This window comes from Oncorhynchus keta, chromosome 5 (assembly GCF_023373465.1).
Source record: "Oncorhynchus keta strain PuntledgeMale-10-30-2019 chromosome 5, Oket_V2, whole genome shotgun sequence".
In the NCBI taxonomy this organism is placed as follows: Eukaryota; Metazoa; Chordata; class Actinopteri; order Salmoniformes; family Salmonidae; genus Oncorhynchus; species Oncorhynchus keta.
In genome coordinates, this window is record NC_068425.1 from 19,634,125 (window position 1) to 19,657,130 (window position 23,006).

The following is a 23,006-nucleotide window of genomic DNA, read 5'->3' on the forward strand; positions in this document are numbered from 1 at the left end:
GGCATTGGGTTTCCTGCTTGTGTTCTTTAAAAACACAAGACATTTGACGTTTGATACTACGCTGTTGTGAGGTATTGACATATACTGTCCACTGCATTGACATATCAATAAATCTACTATAAACATCAGATAAACAAAAGGTATTGTAATGCCAGTCATCAATATTTGAGAATGTCTTCAAGGCACAATAATACTCATATTTTTATTGATTTACTACTAGTCATTGGACATGTATATCAACCACTGTATGTAATGTACTGTTAATTAGACAAAAGTTTCAGGGAGAGGTGCTAAACTATATTAGTGTCTCTGGCAGATATGCTGAAATAACAGTCAGGTCAAAATGGGCCAAACTGTGGCAAGTTTGGCAAACATCCTTTGAAATACAGGTTTAGCAAACACCATCTAAACTACAAGTGCAGCAACCAACCACAGATAGCTTCTAATACTTCCCCCACACAAGAGGCACTTAATGTTTAGTTAGGAAATTGACCCAAGGGGTGATTTCTACTACAGTTGAACAATACATAACATTTTCACAGTGGACTCAAAGAGAGTCTGCTCACATCTGTCATGTGAGCAGGCTAAACCACATATACAGGATGAGTCTGTTAGTCCAGGGTTTTGTCTCACCCAAAGACCACACCTGCACTCAAGTGGCCTTATGTTACAGAGAGTAAAGCTGCCTAACGTGGACTGTACTAACACTCATAAGCACTCGCACAGTCACCGGCTCACACTTAATTCTTCTCCGTTATTTGCTATCCAGAGTTTCTTGATAACTTATGCAAATGACAGTTTATCATCACTCTGCATTCACAATGGATCCACCTCCAGTGCAATAGTGAGGCTTGCAGTCCTCACTATTGTGTTTAGTTTAACTGAAGAACGCTAAACGCCTTCTGGGCAGGTGGGGAATGCTAGAGCATTAGCACTAAATGAATAAAGCTGCAGTAATGGAGAATTAAAAAGCAAAACTTGGTTTTCAATTAAACCAGCCAGGGACAGATTCACTTAGCAGTTTGTGGAGCAGCAAGAAGGCAGACTAAATGAAGAGTGACATGTCTGTAAGTGGTGGTGGAATCCTCCAGGAGCAGAATTTATACTGTCATCCTTCCATTGTGTTGCATATTGTTCCTTCGGTCTAATGATTTATACTCCTGCCCATGTCATTATTGCTTGTCATCCTCCATGGCTTTCTCCAGCCAGTCGGTCTCCTGCTCCGACTCTGATTCGCTCACTTCACTGGTGTCAGCAGCGAGGAGGCGGGAGTAGTTGATCCTGCGTTGGCGTGGGGCTTTCCACTGGAGCAGGGGTAGAAACAGGCACCACAGGAGCAGAATCACAGCCACACCTCTGAAAAGCACAGATACCCCAAACCTGTGGACAACAAACCCCCCGGCCATGCTGCCCAGCCCTGCCCCCAGGTCCAGAGAGAGGGCCTGGTAGACCCTCCTCACGCTCCTCTCTGTGCCCGGCGTGGCCACGTCCTCGCACTGCACCTGCACTGCCCACCAGAGGGCGCCACTGCTGAAGAAGCTCAGCACCTGGACAGGTATTGCAGCCCAGGGGCCCCACAGGAAGGAGTAGTAGAGGCACTGCAGGGCCAGGCAGGCCGTCCCCACCAGCAGCACCCTGCCTGGGCTCAGGAGCTTCGACACCCGACCACTCAGCAGAGGGAAGGAGGCCCGGGAGAGCAACGCTACGGCTAAAGAGAGGCCCATGTGCAGCTCGCTGCTCCCATGGTCCTGCATCTGCCACAGCAGGAAGTCATCCACTGCAGACCCCGCCAGCCCCATTAGGAAGGCAGTAGCAGCACACAGCAGGGCACGGAGGTCCCCTCGCACCAGCTGTAAAGCTTTGAAGAGCCCAGTGGAGCGACTACGCTTCTTGTTTAGGTAGAGGGGCAGGAAGGCCACCACAGGCACAGCCAGGGTTGTCACAGCTGCATAGGAGTAGAAGTGGACAGCGCTCCTGGGTGCGTGTGAGCCAATGAGGCAGTCCAGGTGGCTCACCAGCAGTCCTGCACCACTCACCCCACACACTGCCCCAAGCAGCCCCCACACTCCTGTGCTACCATAGCGATCAGAGGCATCCACAAAATCCAAATACTCATAGAGCCCATCGTCCACTGTCCATTCCAGAGGGGCGGCCATCAGCTCCCATATCGACACCACGATGAGGAGCATGAAGAAGAGCTGGTGCTGGACATCCATAACTTTGAGGTTGCCCAGGAACTCTAAGCGGGCCTCATCCTTCTCCCTCTGCTGCTGCTTCTCCTTTTCTGCTGACCTGCTAACCCTCCACACTGTGGGGGAAGTGTTGGAGGCGCCGTGGTGGGACTCTAAGCTATTTCTCTCCCCTCCTATACTGTGGTTGGCCACAGATACATTCACTTGTGTCCATTGAGTAGTCACATTGTTGGAATGTTGCAGCTGGAGTGTGTAGGTTGTGGCTTTGCTCATTGAAACAGCGGAAGACACAGTGTCACTGGTTGTCTCTGTAGGTGAAGATTCATGTGCTGCTGACTGAGACACAATGGTAGTGTGGGTGGTAGGCATTACACTGCCAACAACACGCACGTAGTCAATCAGCTCTTCAGTGGAGCTCACACTGAGGTGAGAGATGTTGCAGTGACTGGTCAGCGTCTCGACGCCTGTGGATGGGATGAGCAGGAGGATGAGGGCTGCCCCTGCTGAACAGACCAGAGACCCTGTAATCACTGCCCTCCTCTTGTCGTAGTGTTTGGACAGAAAGCTAGCCAGAGGGCTCCAGACCAGGGAGATGAGATGTTTGGTGCTCATGAGAAGGCCAGTCATAGAGGGAGTGAGGCCCAGGTATCTGAGGTACAGGGTGAGGAAGGGGAGGATGCAGGCTCTGGCACAAGAATACAGGAAGTGGAAGGTGCTAGAGAGAACTAGAGCACCCTTAACGTCGATCTGCTTGTTCCTCTTCATGGCTGCCAGCCAAGTGAACTCGCTGTCTCACAGACTATCTTCATACAGAGCACACACTGTGAATAAACACAAATAATATGCATAGAAACCCATAAACATTTTTCAAACAGTAGCTAACATGTACATTTACTATTTAATAATGCAATATAGCTTAAAATCAAGTATAGGTACATAACAATCATATTTAACATTGAGAATGTAATCATATTTTTATTTAACTTTATTTAACGAATGCCTATTAGAAGAATTACTAAAATCACTGAAAATAAAGATATAATATGTCCCTAATCAAACCTCCAATAAAAAAAACTCTAAGCTAATTCAATAGAGCCAAAATCAACCACTAACATAAGTAGGATACAATGGCTTACCGTCAAAACGATGAATCAATTTTTCAGCGCAGCTGGTGTGTTTGAGGCTAGTCAATGCACCTGTTTCAACCGAAGCATGTCCACTCCGTCCATGTCCACGTCATCTTTTACGGTAAACTGTTTAACACAACATATGCTTTTTGAAAGTACTTTCATTAGCGCATGGTTACTCTTTGTGCTCGGTGATTTTGTCTCTGACTTTTTACGTCTCTTATATCGGTCTTGGCAGTTGTCACGAGCGCATACCACCTGATATCACCTCTCTGTAGTTGAAAAAGCAGTTGTACACCTTGCACACATTAAGCTGTTTGTCTGCAGCGCCCTCAGGGCGCGAGGATGATAACTACGCGAGACAGGTAACATTTAAAAAAAACAGTACAGGTAGTGAGTTTGTCCAGCCCTACATGATTAAATTAACTCAGTTTATTCATACAAAATATCCACACAGTCAAACTATGATATTCATTCAAAACATTTAAATCGGGTAAGATATAAGAAGTAATTTCCTCTGTGTTTACTAACACAGTGCCTTCCTTTAATAGCATAGTGTAAACAGAACATTTATTGCAAACAAGCACTGTAGAAAGCGATCCAAATTAAATACATTTCAAACATCAACAATTTACTGGACTGTCCATCATGAATTTGCATGGAAATATACAACTGATAAATATGTCTTTATACAGTGATATGCTGTGTTACAGAAAATGACAAAAGTTCATGAATATCTCTGCACTTTTGTAGACAGGAGTGACAGCTCTAAAAAAATGTTCTGTGCTTGTTGAACCCCACCCACACTACTAGGCATTGGCATTGATTAAGCTGAACCACAGTGCACCTGTCTATGGCCCATGACGTGAATGGGCAAATGTGGTGAGGGAATGAGAGCAATTCTCAAATTGAACAGTAAATCAAATCAAATCAAATTGTATTTGTCACATAAACATGGTTAGCAGATGTTAATGCGAGTGTAGTGAAATGCTTGTGCTTCTAGTTCCGACAATGTAGTAATAACCAACGAGTAATCTAACCTAACAATTTCACAACAGCTACCTTGTACACACAAGTGTAAAGGGATGAAGAATATGTACATAAAGATATATGAATGAGTGATGGTACAGAACGGCATAGGCAAGATGCAGTAGATGGTATCGAGTACAGTATATACATATGAGATGAGTCATTATATTAAACATTATATTAAGTGGCATTGTTTAAAGTGACTAGTGATACATTTTTTACATGTATGGCAGCAGCCACTCAATGTTAATGGTGGCTGTTTAACAGTCTGATGGCCTTGAGATAGAAGCTGTTTTTCAGTCTCTCAGTCCCTGCTTTGATGCACCTGTACTGACCTCGCCTTCTGGATGATAGCGGGGTGAACAGGCTCGGGTGGTTGTTGTCCTTGATGATCTTTATGGCCTTCCTGTGACATCGGGTGCATAGTTTCCTAGGAACGCGAAGCGAGGCGGCCATCTCTGTCGGTGCCGGAAGGGAGTCCGTCATGCTCCATCATGTTGTCTACTCGGCACATGTTGCATCACTCAGAAACAAATAACCAGGGTCAAGATCATCAAGATCACCAAGATCATCCACATGTATTGACCACATTTTTACTAATAGTGTAGAACCTTGTTCTCAAGCTGTATCCGTATCCATTGGATGTAGTGATCACAATATAGTGGCTATATCCAGGAAAGCCAAAGTTCCAAAAGCTGGGCCTAAAATAGTGTACAAGAGATTATATAAAAGTCACAGCAAAATATTGTGTGGATGATGTAAAAAGAAAATGTTTTGGTCTTACATGATTAATGACGCTGCACTTAATGAATTTATGAAATTGCTTCTTCCAATTATTGATTCACATGTACCTGTTAAGAAACTGACTGTTAGAACTGTCAAGGCTCCATGGATTGATGAGGAATTGAAAAACAGTATGGTTGAAAGAGATGAGGCAAAAGGAGTGGCTAATAAGTCTGGCTGCACATCTGACTGGCTGACTTAATGCAACAAAAAGGAGAAGAAACTGTATTATGAAGCCAAGATAAATTATATAAAACACTGGAGTACTTTAAATGAAATTATGGGCAGAAAGACAAATTCAACTCAATCTTTCATCAAATCAGATGGCTTATTCAGCACAATACCATTCGATGTTGGCAATTATTTTAATGATCACTTCATTGGCAAAGTGGGCAAACTTAGGCAGGAAATGTCAACAATGAACAGTGAGCCATCATATTCATGCATAAAAAATAATGAAAGAAAAGCATTGGAAGTTTGAATTTTGTAAAGTTAGTGTGGGAGAGGTGGAAGAATTATTGTTATCGATCAGTAATGACAAACCTCCTGTCAATGACAACTTAGATTGAAAGCTACTGAGGATGGTAGCAGACTCTATAGCGTCTCCAATCTTTCATATCTTTAATCTGAGCCTAGAGGAAAGTCTTTGTCCTCAAGCTTGGAGGGAAGCCAAGGTAATTCCGCTACCATAGAGTGGTAAAGCGGCCTTTACTGGTTCTAACAGCAGCCTTTAAACTTGCTGCCAGCTCTTAGCAAACTGTTGGGGAAATATGTGTTTGACCAAATACAATGCTATTTCTCTGTAAACAAATCGACAACAGACTTTCAGCATGCTTATAGAGAAGGGCACTCAACATGTACTACACTGACACAAATGACTGATGATTGGTTGAAAGAAATTGATAATAAGAAGATTGTGGGAGCTGTACTGTTAGATTTCAGTGCATCCTTTGATATAATTGACCATAACCTGTTGTTGAAAAAAATATGTGTTATGGGTTTTCAACCTCTGCCATATTGTGGATTCAGAGCTATCTATCTAATATAACTAAAAGGGGTTTCTTTAATGGAAGCTTCTCTAATGTCAAATATGTAAAGTGTGTTGTACCACAGGGCAGCTCTCTAGGCCCTCCACTTTACTATTTTTACCATTAACCTGCCACTGGCATTAAACAAAGTTGATTCAACATATACACATCAGCAACCACAGCTAATGAAGTCACTGAAACCCTAAACAAAGAGTTGCAGTCTTGAGTGGCCAGTAATAAACTGGTCCTGAACATCTCTAAAACTAAGAGCATTGTATTTGGTACATATCATTCCCTAAGTTCTAAACCTCAGCAGAATATGGTAATGAATGGTGTGGCTTTTGAACACGTTGAGGAGACTAAATTACTTGGAGTTACTTTGGTTGTAAACTGTCAGGGTCAAAACATATGCCAGAACAGAGCGACACGTCTTCCTCTTCATTGTAGTCAGAGTGTAATGACCGATGCTGGAGATGAGAACCAGGTACGGGGAGTCAAACATTTAAACAGGAACAGGCAGGTAACAGAACAGGAACAGGTAAACAAAGACAAACAAAAATTAATGCAGAAGCAGGGAACAGAGCGGGGAACCAGATAGATATAGGGAAGGTAATGACAGAGGTGATTGAGTCCTGGTGAGTCCAATAATCGCTGATGCGTGTGACGGACGGACGGACGGACGGGGGTAGGTGTGTGTAATGATGATGGCAGGAGTGCTCAATGCTGGGAATCCTGGCGCCCTCGAGCACCAGGGAGGAAGAGCGGGAGCAGGCGTGACTCACAGGGCTGATATAAAAGAGACCGACTGCATCACTTCTTCTGTTTATAAGAAACATTAACGTGTTGAAAATCCCAAATTGTATGCATAGTCAACTTACACACACACGTACCCCACCAGACATGCCACCAGGGGTCTTTTCATAGTCCCCAAATCCAAAACAAATTTAAGAAAGCGTAAAGTATTATATAGAGCCCTTATCTTATATTGCTCAAATGAACAGCAAACCTGGTTTAAGAAAACAGATAAAGCAACCCCTCATGGCACAACACCTCTCCCCTATTTGGCCTAGATAGTTTGCGTGTATGTATTGATATGTAGGCTACGTGTGCGTTAAAAAATAAATAATTTGATGTGGTTCTGTGCTTGAGCTGTTCTTGTCTATTAATGTTCTGTATTATGTCATGTTTCATGTTTTGTGTGGAACCCAGGAAAAGCAGCTGCTGCTTTTGCAACAGCTGAAATAAATAAAATAAAATCAAAATACATACAACATCTCTTGTATGTTTATTTTCCTTATACATATTTTTCATAAAACATATATTATTATTTTAAAACTAGATTTAATTGGGAAGGCAGATAAAACACTTTTTTATCAAAATAAAACCCTTTTGCATGTGAAAACACAGAATCTTACTCATTACTCCATGTGCATAACCAATGTCACTTTTGTTTTTAGCTTACTTCGCCGTTGGCCAGAGCGGGGCACCTGGCTCACGCCTGGGATGGAGCCCGGGCCAAATAATCAAATCCCTTCAGTGGTTGATGCCAGTGAAGGTATTGATTGGCAGAGGCAGGATCTTGCACATGTATTTGCTCAGCCCCGACTCCCTCTCCTCTCCCACACTGAACTTGGACTTGGAACTTGTCTGGAGGCAATACCCTGGATCCAAACATGGAGAGATCTCAATGCTGTAAAATAGTGTTAGTAGTGTTAGTTACTTAGTTATTTCAGTTTGGAAATAACTCTGTAAAATTCTCTGTAAAAGACAACCAAATAACTACTGTATAGTATTCATCAATAGAGATGGTAGAGCATTGTGGCATTCTATTGCTGATGAGTGTGCTCTCTGACCTTTGCACATGTGTGTATTTCCTGCGACAGTCTTTGTCCAGACAGACAGTGAAGGTCTTATCCTCCAGGATTCTGATTTTAATGTTTTGGGTTCTGATCTCCTGTCAACACAGCATGGTCAAATTAAATATCCTGATAGGTTAGGAGCAAAAATCATTGTGGGATGTGACTCCAAACTGCAGTACTGTATGCCTACCCTCTTTGCATTTATGGGCTCAAATCAAAACTCTACCATTATATATAATTGCCTTAATCAATAATCTACTTTGAAGGTGAGACATGAGGATACGATCAAGAAACCACATCTGGCAGTGTGTTGCCTAACTGACAGTTTTAGTACTTTTTAATATGGTGTTATTGGGGTCTCAATGATTTATTATCACACATTCAGAAATATCCTTACCGTGCAGCATCTTGGATTTGTACTGTCAAAATTGACAGTGAGGAAATCAAGACCTAGGGAAAGTAGGGATGACAAATTGTTGATTTGAGATAATGAAACCAAGTTGCCATCGAGAACAGCTATGTAGTTACTACATGTATATGTTTTAATGCAAACCTTCTGATTCATTGGGTGATATTGCACTGATGCCCACTCCACATGTCATGACTGACATTCCCTGAACAACCTCTTGTTTGCTCAAGGAGACCTGCAGAAAGCATTTCAGACACACACAAATTTGGTACTGTAGTTAAGACATTATGCCATATGGATTAAAAGGATATCTAGATATTTCCTTAGTTGTTACTTTTCATTTAAAAGTGTACTATTTGTTCCTAAATTATTACAATGATACTGTACTACACTAACCAAGCATGAACACATCCACTAACCACTAATCAAATACTCTATAACACACATAGGAAAGAAAGCCTTCAGAAAGTACCTTACTGTAATTCACAGAAACCACCGCTCCACAGGTTCCAAGTGTCTTCCTTGTTCGTCGCCTACTAGATCTCTCTGCATAGAGACATTATGCAATCACCAACAGAGGCAGTAACAGGACAATCTAGTTTCTGTCCCTGTCCTGACACCACGGTTCATGCTGCATTCACAGTTGTGACAACAGTACCTTGTCTCAGATTTTCTCTGAGTGTTTTAGACTCCGGGAACTCAGCATCCAGGTGGGACACAAACACATCGTCCACAGGGCTGCCAGTCTGGCCAGAGACAGAGATCTAAAAACACAACAGGGCAACAAGAACAAGCTCAAATTAGGGACAATGTCACGCCTTGGTCTTAGTATTTTGTGTTTTCGTTATTTATTTGGTCAGGCCAGGGTGTGACATGGCTTTATTTTGTGGTGTGTTTTTGTATTGGGGTTTAGTAGGTATTGGGATTGTGGTTGAGTAGGGTTGTCTAGCATAGTCTATGGCTGCCTGAGGCGGTTCTCAATCAGAGTTAGGTGATTCTCGTTGTCTCTGATCGGGAACCATATTTAGGTAGCCTGGGTTTCACTGTGTGTTTGTGGGTGATTGTTCCTGTCTCTGTGTTTGTTTTCACAAGATAGGCTGTATAGGTTTTCGCGGTTCGTCTGTTGTTTTGTATATTAAGTTATTTCATCTATCTTTCATTTTTCATTAAAGAACATGAGTAACCACCACGCCGCATTTTTGTCCGACTCTCTTTCAACAGACGAACGCCGTTACAGAATCACCCACCCTACCCGGACCAAGTGGCGTGGTAACAGGCAACAGCGGCAGCAGGAGCAGCGCGACAAGAATTTCTGGACTTGGGAGGAAATCCTCGACGGGAGAGGACCCTGGGCTAAACCAGGGGAGTGTAGCCGCACCAAGGTGCAGCGAGAGAAGGACTGGACATGGGAGGACGAACTGGACGGTGAAGGACCTTGGGTTCAGCCTGGAGAATATCGCCGCCCCAAGGAAGAACTGGAGGCGGCGAAAGCGGAGAGGCGCTGGTATGAGGAGGCAGCACGGCGACGCGGATGGAAGCCTGAGAGTCAGCCCCAAAAATGTATTGGGGGGGGGGGCTCACAGGGAGTATGGCTATGCCAGGTAGGAGACCTGCGCAAACTCCCTGTGCTTACCGAGGGGCTAGAGAGACCGGGCAGGCACCGTGTTATGCTATGGAGCGCACGGTGTTTCCAGTGCGGGTGCATAGCCCGGTGTGGTTCATACCAGCTCTTCGTATTGGCCGGGCTAGAGTGGGCATCAAGCCAGGTAAGGTTGGGCAGGCTTGGTGCTCAAGAGCTCCAGTGCGCCTGCACGGTCCGGTCTATCCAGTGCCACCTCCACACACCAGTCCTCCGGTGGCAGCTCCCCGCACCAGGCTTCCTGTGCGTGTCCTCGGTCCAGTACCACCAGTTCCAGCACCACGCACCAGGCCTTCAGTGCGCCCCGCTTGTTCAGCGCAGCCAGAGCCTTCCTCCTCTACAGCGCTGCTGAAGTCTCCTGCCTGTTCAGCGCAGCCTGAGCTGCCAGCCTGCATGGAGCAGCCTGAGCTGCCAGCCTGCATGGAGCAGCCTGAGCTGCCAGCCTGCATGGAGCAGCCTGAGCTGCCAGTCTGCATAGAGCAGCCAGAGCTGCCTGTCTGCATGGAGCAGTCAGAGCTGCCAGTTTGCATGGAGCAGCCAGAGCTGCCAGTCTGCATAGAGCTGCCAGTCTGCATAGAGCAGCCAGAGCTGCCAGTTTGCATGGAGCAGCCAGAGCTGCCAGTCTGCATAGAGCTGCCAGTCTGCATAGAGCAGCCAGAGCTGCCAGTCTGCATGGAGCAGCCAGAGCAGCTAGATCCGCCAGGATCCGCCAGTCAGCCATGATCTTCCAGATCTGCCAGTCAGCCATGATCTTCCAGATCTGCCATGATCTTCCAGATCTGCCAGTCAGCCAGACTCTTCCAGATCTGCCAGTCAGCCAGACTCTTCCAGATCTGCCAGACTCTTCCAGATCTGCCAGTCAACCAGACTCTTCCAGATCCGCCAGCCAGCCAGGATCTGCCGGAGCCAACTACCTGCCTGAGGTTCCTCTCAGTGCCGAGGTTCCTCTCAGTGCCGAGGTTCCTCTCAGTGGAAGAGCTTCCGCACCTTGGGGGGGGGGGGGTTCTGTCACGCCTTGGTCTTAGTATTTTGTGTTTTCGTTATTTATTTGGTCAGGCCAAGGTGTGACATGGGTTTATTTTGTGGTGTGTTTTTGTATTGGGGTTAAGTAGGTATTGGGATTGTGGTTGAGTAGGGTTGTCTAGCATTGTCTATGGCTGCCTGAGGCGGTTCTCAATCAGAGTTAGGTGATTCTCGTTGTCTCTGATCGGGAACCATATTTCGGTAGCCTGGGTTTCACTGTGTTTGTGGGTGATTGTTCCTGTCTCTGTGTTTGTTTTCACAAGATAGGCTGTATAGGTTTTCGCGTTTGTTTTGTATATTAAGTTATTTCATGTATCGTTCATTTTTCATTAAAGAACATGAGTAACCACCACGCCACATTTTGGTCCGACTCTCTTTCAACAGATGAACGCCGTTACAGACAAATTGTGTTTTTTTTTTCTCTTCATGATAACAAGTGGTTAAATTGAGCCGGAGCTACTCGAAGCAGGGCTCCTGCACCTTGGGTCAAAGAGAAAGCCAAGCTCCAGCAATCTACGGGTCCAAAGAAGAATGAAGGATAAAACGTATGCTAAACCAAGGTTAAGATTAAGGCTACGGTACCCTAGGCTGAGAGCAACCATAAATCTAGCTTCATGTCCACATCCTTGTTAAACCCTAACCCTCAACCCTAACCCTAGATTCATGTCTACATCCCAGTTTAACCCTTAACCTCAACCACAACCCTATTCCTAGCCCCATGCCCACATCCCAGTTCAACCCTAAACATAAGCCTCAAATCTAACCAAAATGCTAGCTTCATGTCCACATCCCGGTTCAACCCTAAACCTAGACTCAACGACAACCCTAAGCCTAGCTTTACATCCACAATCTGGTTCAACCCTAACCCTGGCCCCAATCACAAACTTATCCCTAGCTCCTGCCCTAACCCTAACTCCAACTCCAAATCTAGTCGTCGTCGCCCCCCCCCACATCCAAAAAGCGCTTTCCAACCTCCAAATTCTCAATTTAACCCCGGATGATAACTGTAATCATTATGTTAAACTGGGCTATGAACTATGTATGAACTATTCATGGGCTGCCATATGTTGGTGTTACATCCTGCTGATAACACACATGCATGCACACATGTGACTATGACATGTGGATGTATCTAAGGGAGCTGACCTTGACAGAGTAGAGTGTGAAGTGGACAGGCTGTAGGCCACAGCGAAGGTAGTAGGAGAGGACATCCACAAGGAAGTGGTTGGGTTCTGATGACCTGCTGTGACTGGACTGCTGCAATGGCACATAGTAGACACAGTATTAGGTCTCACTGTGACATGACTGGATGTCTATTTCTATCTTTAAAAACCCTTTCCATTTAGGTAACCTTGAACCCATTTGATGGATCTTTCTGATCAGAATTAGATTACTTTATAAAACAATGCATGTATTAGGACTCATTACCGTTCCTGCCAGCTTTGGAATCATGGCTCCCAAACTGATGATGTTGCTTTCGTACCAGGGATCGACCCTTCCTAAGAACGAGGCTAGAGACAACCTGTCTCTGACTTGTGATGTGCTTTCCTGAAAAGGAGAAAAGACTGGTTCCATAACCTAGCAAATCATACCGGTTACTGTACATATGAGATGGATGTTTATTTTACATTATTGGTATTATTTGACATTATTGGTTGCATCACTGCCTGGTACGGCAATTGCTCGGCCTCCGACCGCAAGTCACTACAGAGAGTAGTGCGTATGGCCCAGTACATCACTGGGGCTAACCTGCCTGCAATCCAGGACCTCTACACCAGGCAGTGTCAGAGTAAGGCCCTAAAAATTGTCAAAGACCCCAGCCACCCCAGTCATAGACTGTTCTCTCTACTACCTCATGGCAAGCTGTACCGGAGTGCCAAGTCTAGGACAAAAATGCTTCACAACAGTTTTTACCCCAAAGCCATAGACTCCTGAACAGGTAATCAAATGGCTACCCGGACTATTTGCACTGTGTGCCCCCACCAACCCCACCCCCTCTTTTACATTGCTGATGCTATTCTCTGTTGATCATATATGCATAATCACTCTAAGTATACATTCATGTACATACTACCTCAATTGGTCCGACCAACCAGTGCTCCCACACATTGGCTAACCGGGCTATCTGCATTGTGTCCCACCACCCACCACCCGCCAATCCCTCTTTTACGCTACTGCTACTCTCTGTTCATCATATATGCATAGTCACTTTAACCATATCTACATGTACATACTACCTCAATCAGCCTGACTAACCAGTGTCTGTAGGTAACCTCGCTACTTTTATAACCTCGCAACTTTTATAGCCTCGCTACTTTTATAACCTCGCTACTTTCATAACCTCGCTACTTTTATAGCCTCGCTACTTTTATAACCTCGCTAAGTTTATAACCTCGCTACTTTTATAGCCTCGCTACTTTTATAACCTCGCTACTTTTATAACCTCGCTACTTTTATAGCCTCGCTACTTTTATAACCTCGCTACTTTTATAGCCTCGCTACTTTTATAGCCTCGCTACTTTTATAACCTCACTACTTTTATAGCCTCGCTACTGTATATACTCTGTCTTTTTACTGTTGTTTTATTTCTTTACTTACCTATTGTTCACCTAATACCTTTTTTGCACTATTGGTTAGAGCCTGTAAGTAAGCATTTCACTGTAATACCTGTTGTATTCGGCGCACGTGACAAATAAACTTTGATTTGATCATTGGGTTTTGAACTGGATTATTGCTCACAGGTGAATTGACAATAGGCTCATCAGTGACAGGGATGTAGTATATCTGTAGGTTCACTCTTTTGGTCAAGATGAGATGTTTTGCCTCCCGTTTTCTGCACACAAAAGTAATGCACATTGTAAAATAGTTCACACACATTTCTAAATTACAGAATTACAGTGTAATTACAGTGTACAGTAGTCCTCTGTATCTCAGTTGGTAGAGCATGGTGTTTGCAACGCCAGGATAGTGGGTTCAACTTACAGCACTACCCATACATAAAAATGTATGCACGCATGACTTAGTCACTTTGGATAAAAACTGAATTTCACATGTATGAGGATGGAACTAGGTATTAAGGGACATTAAGGGTAAGTAGAAGTACATCCTACCGGATGGAGTGATACACCTTGGCCAGTCTCCCCAGCACCCTGTCGTCTCCCATCATCACTATGCGTGCGGTATGGTTCCCCTCCTCTTTAGGGAGAGGGGTGCTACAGGTGGGCCCCTTGATGTTTTCCTGTACCAGAGCCATTTTGTCTTCTGGCTTCATTCTCCCTCTGAAACACGGTGACCGTGACCGAGTGAATGGATTCCTCTGTTCCCGCTCCCCCATGTCAGACAGGTCCTTCTCTATTCCACTATCAACAGACAGGTGGGAAACCCTCTTAGAAACATCCTCCTCTTCCTCCTCCTGGTACATAGAGTTCCGCTCAGAGGTGGAAACGTTTAGGGTGAAGTTTACCAGCTCATTCCCTATAGAAAAATACGAAAGATTCAAGATTGCCACACTATTAGTCTGATTTGACAGAATTTTCAAGTCTTTATAATGGCCTAGAAACTAAGGTTCTCTTATGTTGACTCACACAGCTCCTCTTCGTTTGTCCACAGGTGGAACTGAATCTCTGGCAAGGGCAATGGAGTGTTAGAAAGAGAGCCACCGGCAATTGGGTCTGAACAGAGAGAGAGTGAACATAACACAATAAACAGTGAATATCTTGTTTGTCACAGTCAGCAAATCTCTTTCATTATTCTCCTTTAGCCTTTGGTGGTATACCATATACACCGTATGCCGGGGTATTTAGAAATGGCCACGGGATGGTTTTTCAATTACCGTCAATACTGTTGAAATGATTTTTTTGAAGTTTTTCAATACATTTTAGTATTTGCTACTCTTTAAGTAAATACCTGCAGTAAACTTCTGCAATATCTTAGGAGATAAAGCAGATCGCGTTCTTCATTTCCCTTGTCACACTATTTTACATTATGAAGCTTAAAGTAGTTCCCCAGAACAGTTAAGCCAGTCACGTGGTTGTTTGTAAATAGCACAATGGGTGAAAGAGGGAGCAGGTGAGTCCATCTTTGTATTGACAAGGGTATTATATTTCACTTTGAAAGGCAACAGTTGTCACGCCCTGGTCGAAGTAATCTATGTTTGTCTTCATTTATTTGGTCAGGCCAGGGTGTGACATGGGTTATTGTGGTGCGTTTTTGTCATGGGGTTTTTGTGGGGTGTCTAGCATAGTCTATGGCTGCCTGAGGCGGTTCTCAATCAGAGTCAGGTGATTATCGTTGTCTCTGATTGGGAACCATATTTAGGCAGCCATATTCTTTGAGTATTTCGTGGGTGATTGTTCCTGTCTCTGTGTTAGTTGTCACCAGATAAGGCTGTATAGGTTTTCACGTTCCGTTTGTTGTTTTTGTATTGTTCGTGTTTCATCATCATTATTAAACATGTATCAAAATGCTGCATTTTGGTCTGACTCTCCTTCGATGGAAGAAAACCGTAACCGTAACTGATCAAAACCGTAAGTGAGCAGGGGTGTGTAACTATAGTTTTCCTTCACATAAAATACATTAGTGTAAGAAAATAGGTGAATTTTTATCAAATGACAAAGGAAGTGCAACACCATTTGGCTGGCAGCCACACAACTAAATGAGCTTAATATGAAAAATCAAGGTCTTTTAAAACATATTTCTAATGTTTATCATAGAAGGAATGTAGCCAGCTACATTTCCCAATGTTTTGCTTAAAGTTAATCTAGCATTTTACAGGAGAAAAGTAGGCTAAAAATGAAAATTACCAGAGAAAGGTAGCTAGCTACACATTAGGCTGTCTGCTGATAGAATGTCCTTTTGTGAATTCTCATCCAAGTGGAGAAGTGCAACTGAAGCACAAAATTAGTCTGATGCCAGGCAGACATGACACGAAGAAACATTTTAGATCTGCGTTTATAAAACGCATCAAGGTATTTCTTATGCGTTTTGTCTTTTCTTTGTGAAAAACGCAGAATTCTTTGTTAACACGACCCCTAAGTTTAACTTGCTAGTTATCTACGTAAGTGGCTGAAATAAATAGATAACAGGGCATCATATGGTGTTAGCTTTCTGCCGTGTTTGACAGACCTGTACAGCTGCCAATGCTATCTTGATTTCCTTGCGTTTTTTTCTCCTCTACGTTCTTGGCTGTCTACTACTCCGTCCCTCTTCTCCAAGCAGAGCAGGCAGGCCCATTGCCCTAGCGACTCCAAACTCCACACAGACACAGTGTGTACACATGCTCCAGAGCCAGAACTGTTCTTCCTTCCAAACTTTTGTTCCTTTGCACAATGTCTCTCATTCACTTGTAAAATGTCCAAACTCACGAAAATGGCATTCGGTAGCTCCTACCTATATACAGTACTAGTCAAAAGTTTGGACACACCTACTCATTCAACGTTTTTTCTTGATTTGTTACTATTTTCTACATTGTAGAATAAAGGTGAAGACATCAAAACTATGAAATAACACATATGGAATCATGTAGTAACCGAAGAAGTGTTAAACAAATCGGTATATATTTTATATTTGAGATTCTTTGAAGTAGCCACCCTATGCTAAGCACTTGTTGGCTGCTATTCCTTCACTATGCGGTTTCAACTCATCCCAAACCATCTCAATGGGTTGAGGTTGGGTGATTGTGGAGGCCAGGTCATCTGATGCAGCACTCCATTACTCTCCTTCTTGGTCAAATAGGCCTTACGCAGCTTGGAGGTGAGTTGGGTCATTGACCTGTAGAAAAACAAATGATAGTCCCACTAAGTGCAAACCAGATGGGATTGCGTATTGCTGCAGAATGCTGTGGTAGCCATGCTGGTTAAGTGTGCCTTGAATTCTAAATAAATCATTGACAGTGTCACCAGCAAAGCACCCCCACACCATCACACCTCCTCCTCTGTGCTTCACGGTGTTAACCACACATGCAGAGATCATCCGTTCACCTACTCTGCGTCTCACTAAGACACGGCGGTTGGAACCAAAACTCTCAAATTTAGACCAATCAGACCAAAGGACAGATTTCCACCGGTCTAATGTCCATAGCTTGTGTTTCTTGGCCCAAGCAAGTCTCTTCTTATTATTGGTGTCCTGTAGTAGTGGTTTCTTTGCAGGCATTTGACCATGAAGGCCTGATCCACGCAGTCTCCTCTTAAACAGTTGATATTGAGATGTGTCTGTTACTTGAACTCTGTGAATAATTTTTGTTGGGCTTATCCTCCAAAGCAGAGGTAACTCTGTGTCTTCCTTTCCTGTGGCGGTCCTCATGAGAGCCAGTTTCATCATAGCGCTTGACGGGTTTTGCAACTGCACTTGAAGAAACTTTCAAAGTTCTTGACATTTTCTGGATTGACTGACCTTCATGTCTTAAAGTAATGATGGACTGTCATTTGTCTTTGCTTATTTGAGCTGTTCTTGCCATATTTGGTATTTTACCAAATAGGGCTATCTTCTCTGAACCAAGCCTACCTTGCCATAACACAACTTATTGGCTCAAATTCATTAAGAAGGAAAGAAAGTCCACAAATGAACTTTTAAAAAGGCACACCTGTTAATTGAAATGCATTCCAGGTGACAATCTCATGAAGCTGGTTGAGAGAATTCCAAAAGTGTGCAAAGCTGTCATCAAGGCAAAGGGTGGCTACGTCGAAGAATCTCAAATTGAAAATATAATAAAATATAATAAATAATAAAATATAATAAAATAAAATATATTTATTTAGACTTTTTTAACACATGATTCCATATGTGTTATTTCATAGTTCTGATGTCTTCACTATTATTCTACAATGTAGAAAATAGTCAAAATAAAGAAAAACCCTGGAATAAGTAGGTGTCCAAACTTTTGACTGGTACTGTATGTATAACTTCATGAGCTGGATTGCCTGTCTTTGCAATTAGTTTATTTTCGTTTGCGCTTGTTAGCATATTTAGCTTAGCAGCCTTCATGGAAATTTGCTATGACTTGTGCTAATTTAGTTAGCATTGCGGAAATAGATGCCTAATGGGTTTTCTGGTGCCACCTTGTGTACTAAACCTGTAATACCTTAAGGACGATATGCCAATAGGAAAATCTGTATACCGCCCAACCCTATCCTGCTTTACACACACCTTGGTTAGCAGAGGTCAGGATGTCCCTGTAGATGTGCTGTAGCCTGGTTAGGTACTGGTCACGGCCTGCCTCGCCGTTCTCTATACTCTGCTCTACAGCTAACACCACCTCCTGGAAGTACTGCTCCACATCTTCTCCTAGATCCTGCGATACACACACACATGCACGCCCGCACACACGCAGGCACACACGTGATTTCATTATCCATCTGATGCACACAAATACCAAGATATGAAATCAATTAATCCAAACGTCTCATATCATCACAGCCCATCGACCTCCCTCACCTCCAGAGCTTGAGTCAGTATGGGACCATGACAGGCCTTCACCAGTCCAGCCTGCAGAGTGTGCAGTAACACCCGTCTTGCCAGTATGTCGTTTTGGGGGCTGGCCAGCACCAGGTCTGCCCTCACCGCCTGCCACAGGGGCCCTGAGAACACAGCCGGGTCTGCAAACACAAATACCCTACAGGGGACTCAGTCAGAGGGGCAGCCAGTAAGCACAGCTATTGTGGATACAGAACGACCTCAGAGTTGCTGACGGGTAAGTCCTCATTCAAAAGCATCAGTTTGTGAAAGGGAAAGTGACACCACAGCTCACACATAGCAAACAAACCCCCACCCTCACCTTATGGGAAATGACCATGACTAAATTAGTCAGCTGTTGCTAGTGACTACAAACTGACTTCAGTGGGGAGTGTAAAAATATCTTCTGATGGCATATGTGTTCGTGGGTGTTTTAAACTCACTTTTCCTGCTGGGGGAAATGTTTGTTCCTTAGGCTCTGCTCAGCAATCACCCTTCTCTGATACAAAGCTCCTGTGGAGGAAGTTATTGTCGGGGAGGGAGCTTTAGCAGAACAAAGGGAGTAAGGTAAATACATGTTTGGAGAACTGTATACTGTATTCATATGATTCAAATGTGCTTCTGCCACAGTACATGCCACTGTGTAAAGTGTAAAGTGCTAGTGATGAGTACCTGGTGTGATCTGCTCCATCTTTATGCCTCTCATGTATCTCAGTGCGATAGTACAGTAGGGCTCTGGAAGTGTTAGGAGCCTTTTGAAGCATTCATACATTCTCTGAAACAGGTTGCATGGAATGTGGCTAGACTGCTGCCGATACAACGGAATAAAAAGAGCAGCCTTCTCAATCAGATACATACATCAAAGCTGATTGGAAAGTAAAAACAGTCACATAGCTTGAATAGGGCATCCCAAAATAAAACAAACAATATCATTATTCTAAGCAGGATAAAGATAACCAGGAAATCAACACAAGAAATATGATACGTGGAAATAACACAGTAAACTAGACGTCAGTAATACAGGACCTTCTACTCTCTGATCAAGGTTATTTCAGATGAAGGTAAGGTAAATTAATCTGACCTGAATAATAACGTAGTTGAGAGTGTGAAGCAATGGAATGACATGCATCTTATAGTCAAGCCTCTCCACCTGAATCAACAAATGAAGGAAGCTTTCATCATCAAACTGACAATTAAAATGGCCAAATATACTTCTGAAGACAAAGGGCATGCCATGTGTCATTCTGCAAGAACAGAATACTCTGGTAGTGTCAGACCAACCTTCTCTAGCTCTTTGACCAGAACCCTGACCAGTGAGACACTGTTAGATGGATGGGTCTCCACCTTCTTATGAAGAGTCCACCTCAGCATACCTTCAGGAAGTCATACAAGGCTGCTGAATTGACCACATAATGTCCTCAAGTCTATTACATTTGTAATACTATTAATATTATATAATAGATAATTATGCCAAATAATAATGAATAATATAATCGTTGACTTTTTATTGTTGTATGCACTGATAATGTACCTTTGTTGCATGAGGAGGCAGCCTGTCTGAGGATGGCCTGGATACTGTTGTACATACTGGCCTCCACTGCTGACGACATACTGTCAGCTACAATAATAGAGTTATTAACATCAAATGTCATATTTAGACAAGATAGCAGCTCTGTTTAAAAACACAGTGGTCCTCCGTGTGGGGATTCTTACTACTAGACGTCAGTCTACCCAAGTAATTAAAAGGGACAAACAGTAAAGAGCTAAGTATATATGAATCATTTAAATACTGTATGAGTTCAAAGACTGAGTAAGTGAGCGTTTACCTACTGGAGGGTTCCATGGGGTTGTTTCCTTATGGTCAAACGTCACATTTTAGCATCATGGGCTCCCACCTAGATAAAGTAGCAGGGCTTGACACCACATGTACTGTACATAGTGGATTTAGATTGCTTCCGGAAAGTATTCAGACCCCTTGACTTTATCCACATTTGTTATGTTACAGCTTTATTCTGAAATTGGTTACATAATCCCCCCCCCCCTCAATCTACACACAATAGCCCATAATGACAAAGCTTATTTATTAAAAATATAAAACATTATTTACATAAGTATTCAGACCCTTTGCTTTGAGACTCAAAATTGAGCTCAGGTCCTGTTTCCTGTTTCCATTGATCATCCTTGAGATGTTTCTACAACTTGATTGGAATTAACCTGTGGTAAATTCAACATGCCTGTCTATATAAGGTCCCACAGTTGACAGTGCATGTCAGAGCAAAAACCAAGCAATGAGGTCGAAGGAATTGTCCGTAGAGCAGCGTAGAGCAGGGTAGGGTACCAAAACATTTCTACAGCATTGACGGTCCCTAACAACACAGTGGCCTCCATCATTCTTAAATGGAAGAAGTTTGGAACCACCAAGAAGCTTCCTAGAGCTGACCACCCGGCCGAATTGAGCAATAAGGGGGAGAAGAGCCTTGGTCAGGGAGGTGACCAAGAATCCAATGGTCACTCTGAAAGAGCTACAGAGTTCCTCTGTTGAGATGGGAGAACCTTCCAGAAAGACAATCATCTCTGCAGCACTCCACCAATCAGGACTTTTTGGTAGAATGGCCATATGGAAGCCACTCCGCAGTAAAAGGCACATGACAGCCCGCTTGGAGTTTACCAAAAGGCACCTAAAGACTATCAGACCATGGGAAACAAGATTCTCTGGTCTGGTGAAACCAAGATTGAACTCTTTGGTCTGAATGTGAAGCGTCACCCAGCGCCATCCCAACGATGAAGCATGGTGGTGGCAGCATCATGCTGTGGGGATGTTTTTCAGTGGCAGTGACTGGGATACTAGTCAGGATGGAGGGAAAGATTAACGGAGCAAAGTACAGAGAGATCCTTGACAAAAATCTGCTCCAGAGCGCTCAGGACCTCAAACTGGGGTGAAGGTTCACCTTCCAGCAGGAGAATGACCCTAAGCACACAGCCAAGTCAATGCAGGAGTGGCTTCGGGACAAGTCTCTGAATGTCTTTGAGTGGCCCAGCCAGAGCCCGGACTTGAACTCGATTGAGCATCTCTGTAAAGACCTGAAAATAGCTGTGCAGCAACACTCCCATCCAACCTGACAGAGCTTGAGACTATCTGCAGAGAAGAATGGGAGAAACTCCCCAAATACAGGGTTGCAAAGCTTGTAGCGTCACACCCAAGAAGACATGATGCTGTCATCGCTGCCAAAGGTGCTTCAACAAATGACTGAGTAAAGAGTCTTATTTTTTGCAAATGTTTTTAAAAACCTATTTTGCTTTGTCATTCTGGGATATGTGTGTAGATTGATGAGGGGAAAATGTATTTAATCAATATTAGAATTAGAATAAGGTAATGTACCAAAATGTGGAAAAAGTCAAGGGGTCTGAATATTTTCCAAATGCACTCTAAGACAAGAAACAGAAGGGCACATCTCCGCAACTCATAAAAACATGAAGACTTTCTGATCATTCACTTGATAAGAGACACCTAGCCTACCAGACACCAAAGTTGATACATACAGAGAAACTTTGTGAGAAATTATTTTGACAAAATATAATTGATGAATTTATGTAATTTACAAATATACATGAAAACCCTATTACATTCATACAAACTCAAACGGCCTAATGCTGCTGTTCCATATCAACACATAGCATACAGTACAGTAAGCCTCCTCAGATCACACTTAGAGGCCAGAATGAACCTGTTTCCTGTCTACAGAAATGTGTGGGTGTAGAGAGCATGACGACTCGTTATAAACTGAGAAGTACTCTCTGACAAACTGAAGGCAGAAAGACCAATAATGAAAAGATGTATTAACTACACAGATCAATCAATCAAATCAATCCTAGTCTAATTGTATATACCTTTTTAGTAATTTGTCACTGAAGTGAACTTTAAAAGTGCAAGCCTAGGGTGAAAAACTCCTTAGGGAACCCAGTTGACTGGCTCAGCATAAGCCTATATGTAAACTATTGCTGACCTAGGCTATTTACAAAACAATGGTCATAAGCAACAGTGAAATTGATATCAATGTGCAGTGATTTATGACTGAGATCATTAAAAATAACATATATGTGTTAGAGTTCTAGATGTAAAAACAGCAAACTCTACATTGCAGCAATCACTATTACAACACTATCGCAAAAGTCTGCTTTACAGGTGGTGCAAATACACTTGACTATTACAGTATAGCCTGTAATATAATGAATTATACAGTAGTCATCCTACAGAGATTCACCTGCCTTGCATGTTGCCACTGTACGCTGACACTGGACGTGGACGAATTGACTGATGAGGAGCTGCAGCTACACGGTAACCCGTTGCTTTCGTAGATGGAAGTTTGGTTAAAAAATACAATTCATTACCCACATTCTATCATGTAGCCTCTCTAGGTACGTGAGTTGTGCGTCAGCCCTCCTGGCTAATCTAGTAGGCGACAGAAAC

At 43.4% G+C, this 23,006-nt stretch overlaps 2 protein-coding genes across 12 annotated transcripts; both read right to left on the bottom strand.

The window, feature by feature from the left end:
• Positions 1-176: 176 nt before the first annotated feature.
• Positions 177-3,613, bottom strand: LOC118384675 (major facilitator superfamily domain-containing protein 6-like). Its single transcript, XM_052518972.1, has 2 exons — positions 3,329-3,613; positions 177-3,013 (listed from the first exon to the last, which is right to left on the bottom strand). The coding sequence occupies exon 2, from the start codon at positions 2,955-2,957 to the stop codon at positions 1,173-1,175; it is 1,785 nt and encodes a 594-aa protein (XP_052374932.1). The 5' UTR covers positions 2,958-3,013; positions 3,329-3,613; the 3' UTR covers positions 177-1,172.
• A 128-nt stretch (positions 3,614-3,741) lies between these two features.
• LOC118384674 (phosphoinositide 3-kinase regulatory subunit 6-like) lies at positions 3,742-22,989 on the bottom strand. Of its 11 annotated transcripts, XR_008136593.1 has the most exons (23): positions 22,805-22,989; positions 20,369-20,433; positions 20,070-20,156; positions 19,820-19,911; positions 19,620-19,688; positions 19,211-19,346; positions 18,982-19,081; positions 18,521-18,698; positions 18,233-18,377; positions 14,674-14,760; positions 14,200-14,563; positions 13,829-13,922; positions 12,518-12,637; positions 12,236-12,346; positions 9,086-9,191; positions 8,900-8,973; positions 8,572-8,662; positions 8,416-8,468; positions 8,013-8,113; positions 7,622-7,849; positions 5,133-5,199; positions 4,960-5,049; positions 3,742-4,871 (listed from the first exon to the last, which is right to left on the bottom strand). XR_008136593.1 is itself a non-coding variant. In XM_035771394.2 (20 exons), exons 2-20 carry the CDS (start codon positions 20,379-20,381, stop codon positions 7,693-7,695), a joined length of 2,178 nt encoding a protein of 725 aa, XP_035627287.1. In that variant the 5' UTR covers positions 20,382-20,433; positions 22,805-22,989; the 3' UTR covers positions 7,426-7,692. The 11 variants fall into 11 exon arrangements, 1 of the variants encoding a protein (XP_035627287.1); XR_008136594.1 differs by having other exon boundaries at positions 3,742-5,049; positions 19,211-19,343; XR_008136597.1 differs by having other exon boundaries at positions 3,742-5,049; positions 18,982-19,051.
• Positions 22,990-23,006: the final 17 nt, after the last annotated feature.